Source organism: Liolophura sinensis, chromosome 7 (assembly GCF_032854445.1).
Source record: "Liolophura sinensis isolate JHLJ2023 chromosome 7, CUHK_Ljap_v2, whole genome shotgun sequence".
NCBI classification, from domain to species: domain Eukaryota; kingdom Metazoa; phylum Mollusca; class Polyplacophora; order Chitonida; family Chitonidae; genus Liolophura; species Liolophura sinensis.
In genome coordinates, this window is record NC_088301.1 from 52,452,545 (window position 1) to 52,464,502 (window position 11,958).

Below are 11,958 nucleotides of genomic sequence, written 5' to 3' on the forward strand. Positions count from 1 at the left end.
GGTGTCAGCCAGGTTCAAAGTAATGTAAAGAGCAGATTTACTAGTTTGCATATTGTTTTGGAGTCGATGGGGTTGTAATTTTGGTCTGTCGCATGCCAATTCCTTTATACCCCTGCTCAAATGTTTAGATCTCCGTCAATCTAGAAGAGAGTTCCATGATCATTGAGGTCACGTGCTCGATCCCAATTTCTGTTAAATCAGCTATCGCGTTATGTCAGAAGTTATATCAATTAACTTGACAGTGGCAACGATTTTCGCAGTGCTTTGGAAAGTTTTCTTCCACCCACATCAATTTTCTTGAATATGGAACACCATGCTGCAATTTTATCGTCCGTGGTAGTAGTTTCAAATCTAACAGTCCTAAATCCGATTTTACAGTCGTCGTATTTTAGGTTTAGCTTACTGGAATTGACTTCACTGGTTTTCAAATTCATTAACAAAAAAGTCACAACGTCCTTTTCTTTATTTATTGTTGCTCTGCTTATTCAGTACTGACAACATTCATTCTCGTAACGCTCTGTGCGAGTTTTCTTCCCACTGGAATTTCGGCGGTTTTCTTGGTTTTGGGGATTTGATACACTTCAAAATTCCTCCATCCCTGAAACTTTAGTTTATGATAACTTAGTTTTTTAATCCGCTATATACACAAAACCAATCATTTATCAACCAACTGTATGCACTTTTCCTAACGGCTATGCAACTGGAAACACTGGAGTTGGTATTTCTTAGTTTCAGCCAAACTTACTACTGGGCAATAAGTCTAGTAAATATTGTATCATTTACAGGTACAGGTACAGGTGGCGGCGTAGTCCTCGAGACTACCTTAAATCCAGAAGTCCCTAGGTATGGATCGGAAGTTTGCAACTCCGGTACAGTCCAGAAATTTGCACATGCCACCAACTGTGCACGTTTCTACGACTGCTCCCAACCAACTCGCCTCCTGGAACTTTCGGAACCGTACGAGAGGGAGTGTCCATATCCTCAAGTGTTCAATGAAATCATGGGCGCCTGCGATATGCATACTAACGTAAAATGCCAGGGAAAATACTTGCCAACAAACCCCTGTAAGTAGTTAGAAGCTTTCGTGGAATAACTTTTGAAGTCCAGTTAACCAGTATCTGCTTGGGGGTGCATTTCCCCATCATATTGATAGGCCTATATTTAGACCCATTGTGAAACATGTAAATCACTAACTTCTAAGGGTGAAGACCAAAATAATTAGAGACATACAACAATGAGAGTACACCCATACTAGCGGCTACTGTTTACCTCAGTCATGTTTTTGTTTTTACTATTCATGTAAATGCATAAATAGTATCAAATTACACGCCCCTAGCAGCATGACTTGAGAAGAATTAGGTAAAAAATGCAGTGATGTTTGCTGCAATTTTTTTTAGAAAGGCCCATCTAAGTCAATAATTGCGGGATGCATTTCCATAACCAAAAATGATAAAAAAAAAAGGTGTAAATAAAGCTGGTAATGTACAAATGTCAGTTTTCAGTGATGCAGCGAAAACAGTCAAGATTCTTGACAGGACTTTCAAATTGAATTAGAGGCCCGGGCCTTCTTCCAGCTAACGTTGTATTTATGTTAGGGCCGAGTATTAGGTTCAAGTGAAGCTTAAAAGAAATGCCACTGAAAATATGAATGAAACGTAAAAGTGCAATGCACGCAAAGCTTTAAATTCTGCGGTGGGTTTTATATACTATTTCGCAGGTGTTTAGTTTACGCTAATCACAGCTGTTAAATGTAGAAATATATCCTACATTATTATATAATGCTCAGTTTTGCCTGTAGGGGAATAAATGGGAGGAAAGGTGATGCGACATCCATGTCCGCCTCTAGGGTCCGTGTTTTAAAGCCAACTTTTGAAATAAAACATTTAAAACCATTTAATTTGACAAAAGTCTACAAGGCGAGTAAAAGTACTTAAATATGGTTTACAGAAGTCTGGCGAGGCTTTCTTCAATTTCGGGTATTTTCCTTTATGCTGACAAGTACTATAGGCCTTCGAAGAACCAAAGCTGAACGTCACAGCTTTCATTTAAATCGCATCATAGTGCTGAAAGTTTTTAATTTGTCTACTACAGAACGATTATACAATGACTGAATTAAGCTTACTATAAAGCGAATGTTAAATACAACGTATATTAGGTGTCTGCAATATTTAGCATATTCTCGGAATCAATAGAAAGAACATCTTTCTTGTAAAAGAAATGACTTTCGAAGGGAATGTCAAATAAAGATGGCATAATTATATTTAGGTTCAAAATCAATAAATTTACGATATTGTAAGGAAACCGAAAACTTCACGAAACTATAAAAGTAAATAAGTATAGTTCGTTTTATGGGTTGACCAAAACCTTAGAGATTAATCGATCAACAAGTCAGTTTTATTGTACTCACTGTCTTTGTAATTCCACTTAACACTGTTGTACAGACATTTCTAACAGCTTAGTTACAGTGTATATACCCAAGGATGCTGAAAAGAAGGTTGAACTATCTTTGGGAGAAATATTCCAGTAATTTATACTGCAAACTACAGATAAGATGCATATTTCGTATAAGTCATGAAATCTTTCCTAAAACTCCAGTTCAGTAACTGCTTTATTTTAAATAGACACTGGTACTAGTATGTGAAGTTACATTCTGTGCCTGTATATCGGACTGAGCAACATGCAGTGTAGAATACATTAAGGAGCATATGTCCCATCACAGTGGATATTTGACCGGGTATTTTATTTTGCACGGCAGTGCGATAAAAAAAAATAATCCTTTGGTTATGTTGCACATTAAAAAATGGCTCCATTCTCGATCATGGCTCAAATGCATTTATGTTTTCTTCAGGTGACTATGCTATGAACCATTGTCTCCGATCACACTGTCCTCCTTGCAACATTCGCTTTCCTGATTGCAAAGGACTGGATAACGGCTACCAGGTTTGGAAAGGCAGAGAGCGTTCACCTTACTACGCTGTCTGCGACAACGGGCGTGTAATCGGTAATGGAACTTGCCCTGAGTGGAAGGAAACTCAGTACCTATTTCATCCGGTTTGGAAAGGTTGCGTGGAACCACGCCTCATGCCGTAAGAATTCTACAATACACAACACGAACAGCTGTGTTTCATATAGCAATTTGAAGGAAGTAATACACTGTACTGACCAATACTGATCTGCCTTTGTGGCGGGAGGAAATTTTCTGCCAATTTCCTTTAAGTTTCTCAAAGTATCAAGGCACGGAATCAACTTTCATATGGTTATAATAACATAGACCGACAGCATTTTTCCCTTTGTAATTTATTTTTTCTTTTTATACACGAAACAAATAAATGTAAAACTTAATACATAACCCTTACTGCTTTTCTTTGTTTTTTTTTCATGTTTTTTGGGGAAAACAAAAAAATATCGAAAGAAATCAAGTAATAAAAATCAAGAAAACTGAACAAAAGAAATACAAAATTAACAGTAGGGGATTGCTAGTCTCTTAGGTTTGATTTTCGATGGGCAATCACGACGTCTCCAGGTTTTCGCAGACTCCTGATTGGTTTTGATCCCCTTTGAATCGCAGTACTAGTGTGGTCACAAGCTGTGCGTGTCGCGCTTGGTCAGTCTTCTCCACGAGTAATCCGCCTCCCAATCGGATACACTTAGTTCATCCGGTCTAAGAAAAGAACAATGATTAGTAATAAAATGTTAATGCATGGAACTTATAAGAAAAAAGACGAATGTAACAGTATAAAACAAATTTTAAAAAAGCATTTTAAATTATCTGGTCAATGCAATACCAAAATTGATTCCATCTTATTAGCCACAGTAATCATATTATCGACTATGAAAAGTAGAAAGATCCGAACATCTTTAACTGATTAACCGTTTGCTTTAAGTAACAGTAAAACAAAATTTAGAAAAAAAAACTTTGTATCTAATCAACGGTCAAATAATTGGTTCTACCAAAAAGTTTTTTTTTTTTATTTGATTAATGTTTTACGCCGTACTGAAGAATATTTCACTTATATGATGGGGGCCAGTATTATGGTGGGAGAAAACCGAGCAGAATCTACAAAAATAAGTCAGTTGTTTAGTATGGACTAGATAACTATCCAAGGACATTATTACTTTAATAATGTGTACATATAGAGGCTGTGGAAAGGCTCACATTTTCAGTGCGAGCGTAACTTGAATACACGGAGAAGCATTATATCGACTTCAGGTGTGCTGTCGGCGACGTTTCCCGGTAACAGATAGATCACAATACCGACGTATTTACAAAGCCGCTTTGCAGGAACAGTATGCCAGACTTACTACACCCCAAATAGTTACAGGAAACCCCCCCCCCCCCCCCACAATCCCCAAACGGCACGTACCTAAGAGACTATATCTGTAGCTTTTGAAATTAAGGGTGAAGTCTTTCGGAAAATCTTCCGACTCTTATCAGGGTGGAGCTTCTGGAAGTTTTTAAGCGCAAATCAAGCGGACAAATCTGATAAATTCGGGAACAAATCGAACCAGCCCCAGTTTTTGGCCTATCCCATTCAGCTGTGAATGTACGAAGTACGAATTTATACGAATGTATAATTTAAATGTTATGTGTACAATACTAAATTTAGTTGTACTTGCATGGGGAAACAATGAACCGTACACGGCCATGGATTTTGCAAAGTGTTGTGTATAATACCAAACGTTTCTGGACACTTACCAGGTTTGTGGTATGGGTAGGACAACTTAATTCAGACCATTACTTGCACTTGCCTGCAATGTATCTCGAAGGAAAAGGAGTCCCAGTCAGACTCCTCGTTATATATGCGCAAATGCGGTGGTGATCCATCCTGTAAATTATAAAATCAGTGTTATGACATGTAACAGTATCATGATTTTCTTGAAAATTCTAACATCTTGATTTTGATCCTTTCCTCCAGGACAATGATGTTCTTTTAAACAGGCCTGGAATAAGCATTCACCTAATTCTTGACAGAGTTACAAATTATGGGAACAACGTAAACCCGAATTTAATGTATTTGTGTGTACATCTCCGCCCAAGCATCTGGCTGTATGGTGGCGGTAAGGTTTATCGGTGGTGAAACTAGAGCCTCCAGAGTAAACCACAGACTTTCGCCAGGCAAAATTCCAGTCTTAAAAAGAAACAGCGAGGAGATAGTTTTGAACAAGCAACCTCGCTGATCAAGAGGTTGATGGTCGCTGGGAGCCATACTCTTAAATACCACAGGATGCGATGCCCCACGATACGTTGTAGAAACCACGTAAGCGAGTATTCACCGTGAACACGCAGACCTCCTCAACTACGGCTTCGGCGGTATTTAGGGCACCTAAAACCGTGCGATTTGATTGAGGTTCGAGGAAGTATTCTTGATATCCATTCGAACACTCCAACTGAACATACACCCAAACGTCTCCAACATTCTGCAAGCTGATTTTGAAAAGATCAACATCTCCAATTACACAGTCGGTGAAATCTGTAACAAAAAACAAGTGGACAGGCGAGATTTATTCAAGGCATTTCAGCTGTCGCATTATTGGCGTCATGAATTTTCGTCATACTTCACAAAATAGTAAAATTGCTCCAGTAAGCACAGTCGGGGGTTCTGTAGATGGTAACAAACTTATCGTTTAAGCCCGGTTCTCGTAAACCGGGCATACGACCGGCGGTTGAGTGTCGAGGCGCCGGTGGTTCCAACGTTCTCAGAACGTTGCTTCAGCAACGCTTAAAGTTGAACACGTTATCATACATCTAAGGGGGTCAACCTGCGTGAGACCATAGGCTCTATGGAGAAACAGGCTTACGGCAATGTATGATACTTACGTTCCACAGCTGGAGAGGTTTTTCCAACACTGCAATAGTGAAAATGAAAACATACTCCGGTTTTTAACTGTTAGACATTATACAAACATAAACATTTCAGACTTTTATGAACCGTTTATCGTAGCTTACATTTCTAGATCTTCCAAAAATATTTACTAGGATACGAAAAATTCTAAACCGACAAGGCTTACAGCATAGAAAGTAAAACCAGAACAGTGACAGTGTGATAGTTGGTCAGTGGTCCAATGTAATCGATGCAACAAGGCGACTTATCAATTTACCTCCGAGATGTATTCCAACTGTGAATGTAAATGGCTAAACAATGGCAAATTACACGCCTCCTATAGCACCATGGCTTAAACGCAATATTGCTGTGATGTTACATCCAGTTTATTAGAGTTGATTTGCCTATGCTTATTGAAAATTCTAAACTTGGAAGTTACCTGTAAGGACAAGTCAGCGTGTCTGTTCTGCTGTCAAAATCTGGCTCTTCACTATAAATGACGAGATCTTGATATTGTTTCCAATCCTTCGAGAAAACGATCAAAATGATTTAAATTTGTCAACCCCCCGCCCCCCCAGCCCCATGGACAGAGTAACTAGTTTCCATCACTATACATTTAATATTTTTTGTAGATTAAAATTCATTTAGGAAAAATTAACGAATGTTCTGTATTTACAAGGAGAAAGCACAACCTTACCTCGAAAGCACAACTGTTTTCTGGATAAACTTGATCTTGGTTCAGCCATTCATTGAAGACCGCGGAAACGGATAGGGTAGATCTAGGCTCCAAGTTGAACATCATCATACCGTTTAGGCAGTGAAGTTCAACTGAAACCCAAACATCCCCACTGTTCACCAACTGAACAGTGAACAAACCATGGTCATTTGGCGTGCAGTCCGTGGTGTCTAGAGAAAAATGTTAATCACATCCATTACGAGATCGTGGTTGGGTAATTGTTTATCAAACCATTTCACGAGCAAGAATGCTCTTGCAATGTTTTGTTTTTTTTATTTTAAAAAAATATAGTCTTAGAAGGTAGGTTAAGTTTTAATGTAGATGAAAACTGGAATTTTTCCCGCGGACGTACTTACGATTTACGGCTGGTATTTCTGAGCCCAAACTGAAAAAAAATGTGCAGAAAGTCGTGCATTTTTTTCACTCTGTTGTTGAGTGAAAAACATTGTACATTTTTTCAACGAACAGGTATACAACTTGTCCCGAATTCATATTTTTGATGCAGAAGGATCTGTGTTCTTACCTGAAATCGCACAGCAAAATGTCATCCTTCAGGTCGTAGTCCGACTCCCAAGCGTATACTCGAACTTCTTGAAAGTAGGGCATGGCCTAGGTAAATAAAGTTTATGGACTTATTTGGCAATATTGTCAATGACCCCCATAAAAGAAAGGTCCTAGTCGATACACTTTTATAATTGTAAGCAAGACTGGTGAATTAATTTTAAGAAGCTGATGCTCACCTCAAAAAGACAGGCATCGGACGGATATTTCTGCCTTGGGTTGATTCGTTGGTGGAAAATGGCTTCTATGGAGGTATTAGAATGTGGACCAAGGTGAAAAGAAATGGTTTCCTGCCAACATTCGAACTCTACTAAAACCCACGTGTCTCCTATGTTAGCCATATGGATCGTGAAGCTTTCGTTGCCCTTCGGACATTCCATGGCATCTGAGAACAGAAAAAACGATTGTTTTAGAACGAAAACTACAAGAACGAAATGATTTAAGGTCAAGAACTGGTTCAATGTTATGCGAAATTATGAAAAACCATTTCGCTCTGTAGGAATTATGCAAGTTTGATTAATTATATATATATACATATATATACATATATACATACACATATATACATACACATATATACATACACACATACACACACACATACACACATATAATTGTACGTACAAGTAATGCTTGGCATGTCCTCTCCGACACTAAAAAAAGAGAAAAGGTTAGTCAGCATTTGAGTTCAGGATTGAGGGCAAATTGGTTTACAAAACATTTAAATCTAGTACTACACATTTCTGTACTAGGCCTTATGGATAGTGTGCTTCACTTTAAAAAGGTAACGTCATGAAAAGAAGCAATGCACTGCATTTCGTAAACTAAATGCTCTTAGTAAAGCTCACCTATAATCGCACGTCACGTAATTGAACGTGTAGTCCCAGTCGGACTCCTCACTGTAAATTCCAAACTCCTGGACATGGTTTCCAGAATCCTCGTTAGAAATAAAAACATTTTATAATGATTAACACTATGCTGGCATATACACCTTCAACTATGTCCTGAACGAAAGACCTTAGTTCATACATCGTAGATGTGCAAAATGATGGTTGTACTCTTAACAGTGATATCTACCACGTGCTTTTTATAAAATATGATTAAAATAAGGAACTTTTCTATACATATCTGACAAAAGAAAAAAAATAATTTAGAATTATTTGGCAAAACATTGATTGTTTCAAGTATTCAATACCTGCAGTGCACAGACGTTGTCGTGGAAAATAAAGTGAGTGTCAGTCCAGTCTGTGAACATGGCTGGAATGTTAATAGTTGTACGAGGCTCAAGGTAGTATTCAAACCAATCGTTCCAACACCAGACATCCACGTACAACCATACATCTCCGTCGTTCACCAGGTTTATATCGAACAGCCCAGTATCGTTGGCTTGACAGTTCGTACTGTCTAAAATAAGAATTAAGATTAAAATGAATGATTGATATTAAACTTCGAGCGCATTAAGAATGCTGCAAAACGGGCAAGTTCTTTTTACGTTGTAATATACAAATACAAGTGGTCTTTGAAAAGTCAGATACAAATAGGAATTTTTACCCATATTTTATATACTCGTATCTCGCATGGCTTGTATTTTATATTTTTTTTTAGATATTCAGTTTTACTTTACAAGTAAATAAATGACGATAAAGGATACATTTAGTATTCTATTGAGGTATAGAAAGAATAATTAGCGGTTTTCTGAATGTTACGAAGTACTTACGGTTGGTAAGTGGAGCGGAATTACCAACACTGCGAGTAAAAATAACATTTAGTTATATTTTTCTTTTCATGGCACGAAAAGCGTATTAACTGGAATAGTTTAGAAAAAAATGAAATAGAAAAAACGCCTGTATTATTGAGATATGCACTTTTACGGTTTACAAATAAATTCTTGTTGATGTGGTAATGTACCTCAATTTTCAGGAGCAGGCGATAGCTCAGAAAAGTTTACTTACTTGTATTCACATTCTACGAGGCCGTAGAGGAAATCTAGGTCTGGCTCAACCGCATATATATCCACTGCTTGGTAATGGTTATCGAACTCCTGTATGGCATAATATTTAAATTTTTTGACCGTCGTTTGACACCATACTCAAGGAATATTACATTTATGATGGCAGGCAGGTTTATGTGGCGCGGCGACATCTAACGTTCCAACCTTTCATAAACTATTCAAATTTAAAAAAATAGAAAGTATTGCGAAACTTTTCCGCCAATGTAGGCTACAGGTGTTCTACAATGGCGCAAATTGCCGAGAAAAGCTCCGTATTAAGGAAAAGTGTTCTCTGGAGCGCATGTTATCCTGGGACCATGGAATTAAAACATGTTTTGGCTACATTCGAGGGAAACACAATTATGCTAATGCCTACCTGAAATATGCAGACTTTCTCTCGAAAAATTTGGTTTGGATTTGTCCACTCAAAAAAAGCTCCTTCGATAGATACTGAAGTTTTGGGCTGTAGTATGTACGTGAACCAGTCATTCCAACATTGAAGTTCCACGGAGAGCGTAACTTCGCCCACATTTTCTAGTGTAACGTATATTGGTCCCTTTTTGTCTTCAGGGCACTGGGTATAATCTCAAAATAAAATGGATATAAGATTACATGTTTAAAAAGTAAATACTTGCATGTATCAATCCGTTTGATCCTGGTGGCAGAGGGAAATTAAAATGTTATTTCACGTTTACTTGTACATAGATCCACACGATTCAAAACATTTGCTTATTAAATGGTACTACTTACTAGTGAGAGCTGGTACTGAGCCACCAACGCTGGAAAGGCAAAAATGTTTTTCAGAACAAGGATATCATGCGTGTTGTCAACGAAATTAAGACATTTACTTCAGATAACAAAAGAATGAATTATCAGAAGCCATTGTTTTGTTTTCATGTAAAAGGCTGACGAGAGCTCTTAAGACCAGAGATAAACTAGTTACCTGAATGGACAAGTGATTGATTGTAGAACGAAATCCCAGTCTGGCTCCTCGCTGTAAACCAAGCAATCTTGAACGTGGTTGTCCCATGCCTATGTGTGAGATGGCAGGTCAACAGGTTAAAGACAATTTAATTCTTACATCCAAATATTCCGATCTATTTTCCTAAGAAAGCAAATTTATTCGCATAACACTGAACCTAGCTTTTAATATTTGCATCACAATCACAACAGTGTTTTCTAGGAAAAAGCCGAGTTCAATCACCGGCAACTATGGCGCGAACTCCTGATAAAGACACCAGAAATACGTGAACCTTTGAACATATGCTGAAGACAAGACAAAGGCAAATGTTCCAATGAACATTATTTAAACAAGAGGGTGGGTCTTACAAAAACTGAAGCTCTGGTCCGACTATCCTACAAATTGTCCACTTGTGTATTCAGACAGATAGGTGTGTGCTCAATGTGCAGTGTGCTCAGACAGACTGTATACTTACCGAAAAAACGCAAGTATCGTTTGGGTAAACTGTTGATACATCGTACAAATTCCCGAACATTGCTGGTAAAAGCGTTGTAGAGTACGGCTCCAAGAAGTAATGGAAATTCTCATTCCAGCAAGAGACATTGACGAAGATCCAAACATCTCCAGAATTAACAAGGTCAACGAAGAAAGCATCGTCATGTGTCTTGGGACACAGGGCTGTGTCTATAGATAAAATGGCGAAAACGAGATTTGAATACTGAAGATATGTGCAAAATGATCCATATTAACAAAATGGGTAACTGGTTTAAAATGCGATGGTAAAAGCATGGCGTTCCTCTAATATTTAATATATAAATAATTAGTACAGTGGATGACACTTTTACAAATACTTACGGTTCACCCGAGGTACATCTGACCCAAATCTGAAAATCCGAACGTTACAGGGCTTACAAAAAGTTTTTTTTTTATGTATTTACTTATTCATCTTCTGTAAATACGATGGTTGATTTCTTTAATAATGATATTACTGTTTTATACGTCTCTAATTGACAAAAGTGAAAGGCGTTACATACCTTGCTGGGCAGCCTGCAATTATACGTGTATAATCCCAATCAGATTCCATGCCATAAAAGACAGCCGCCTGATAGCGAGATTCCCAGTCCTGAACAAATATACTTGAATAAGCTTTCTTTAAAAAAAGTTTTGTTGAAGGCGGAATGTGTTAATTCGACTTCATTTAAAAGTTCCATTTTGTTCGGCGGGAAACTACTTACAAAAAATATGCACGTGTCTGGAGGATAAACCCGTTGTTGATCCGTCCAGACAAAGAAAACGGCTTGCATGAGGGTGGTAAATCCTGGAGGGATATAGAAGGTAAACCAGTCATTCCAGCACCGGACAGCCACAGAAATCCATACGTCACCCGTGTTTTCCAGGTGCACCGAAAACGGATCTTCCACATTTGACGGGCATTCCATTGTGTCTTTGTGACGTAAAATGGACAGAAAATCGTGAAAGGTTCATGACTAAGGAAGCAAGGTAAAATAAACATTAAAAACCAAAATAAAAAGAGATTAGGAAAGAATATTGACTATTTTCTCCATCAGACCCAAGCCAATTAAGGCTTAGTGATACTTACAATTAAAGGCTGGGATATCAAATCCTACGCTGAAATCGGAAAATTAGTCAAAGCTTAGCTATTGGAACTGATCAGGGTCAGAGAATTTTGATTGTATCGACAAAATGCACAGAAACAATAAAAACTTCAGTATATGAAAAGGATTAGGCATAAAGCATGGAACTAAAATTATTTATCACGGCTATCAGAGGTTGAGGGTTTAAAGAAATATGAAACAAAACGAACAGTGCATGATCCATATACTAGTATCCTATTGTGTCAACATTACGTAATAAGCATAGGTTGCTT

At 37.8% G+C, this 11,958-nt stretch overlaps 1 protein-coding gene and 1 long non-coding RNA gene across 2 annotated transcripts; both read right to left on the bottom strand.

Moving 5' to 3' along the window:
• Positions 1–3,579: 3,579 nt before the first annotated feature.
• LOC135471019 (uncharacterized) lies at positions 3,580–8,020 on the bottom strand. Its single transcript, XM_064750067.1, has 11 exons — positions 7,968–8,020; positions 7,744–7,772; positions 7,299–7,504; positions 7,082–7,167; positions 6,915–6,943; positions 6,520–6,728; positions 6,262–6,347; positions 5,819–5,847; positions 5,275–5,471; positions 4,750–4,826; positions 3,580–3,661 (listed from the first exon to the last, which is right to left on the bottom strand). The coding sequence occupies exons 2-11, from the start codon at positions 7,757–7,759 to the stop codon at positions 3,580–3,582; spliced, it is 1,017 nt and encodes a 338-aa protein (XP_064606137.1). The 5' UTR covers positions 7,760–7,772; positions 7,968–8,020.
• A 2,035-nt stretch (positions 8,021–10,055) lies between these two features.
• Positions 10,056–11,146, bottom strand: LOC135471366 (uncharacterized). Its single transcript, XR_010444429.1, has 3 exons — positions 10,926–11,146; positions 10,546–10,754; positions 10,056–10,141 (listed from the first exon to the last, which is right to left on the bottom strand). It is a non-coding gene; the product is annotated as an uncharacterized LOC135471366 (long non-coding RNA).
• Positions 11,147–11,958: the final 812 nt, after the last annotated feature.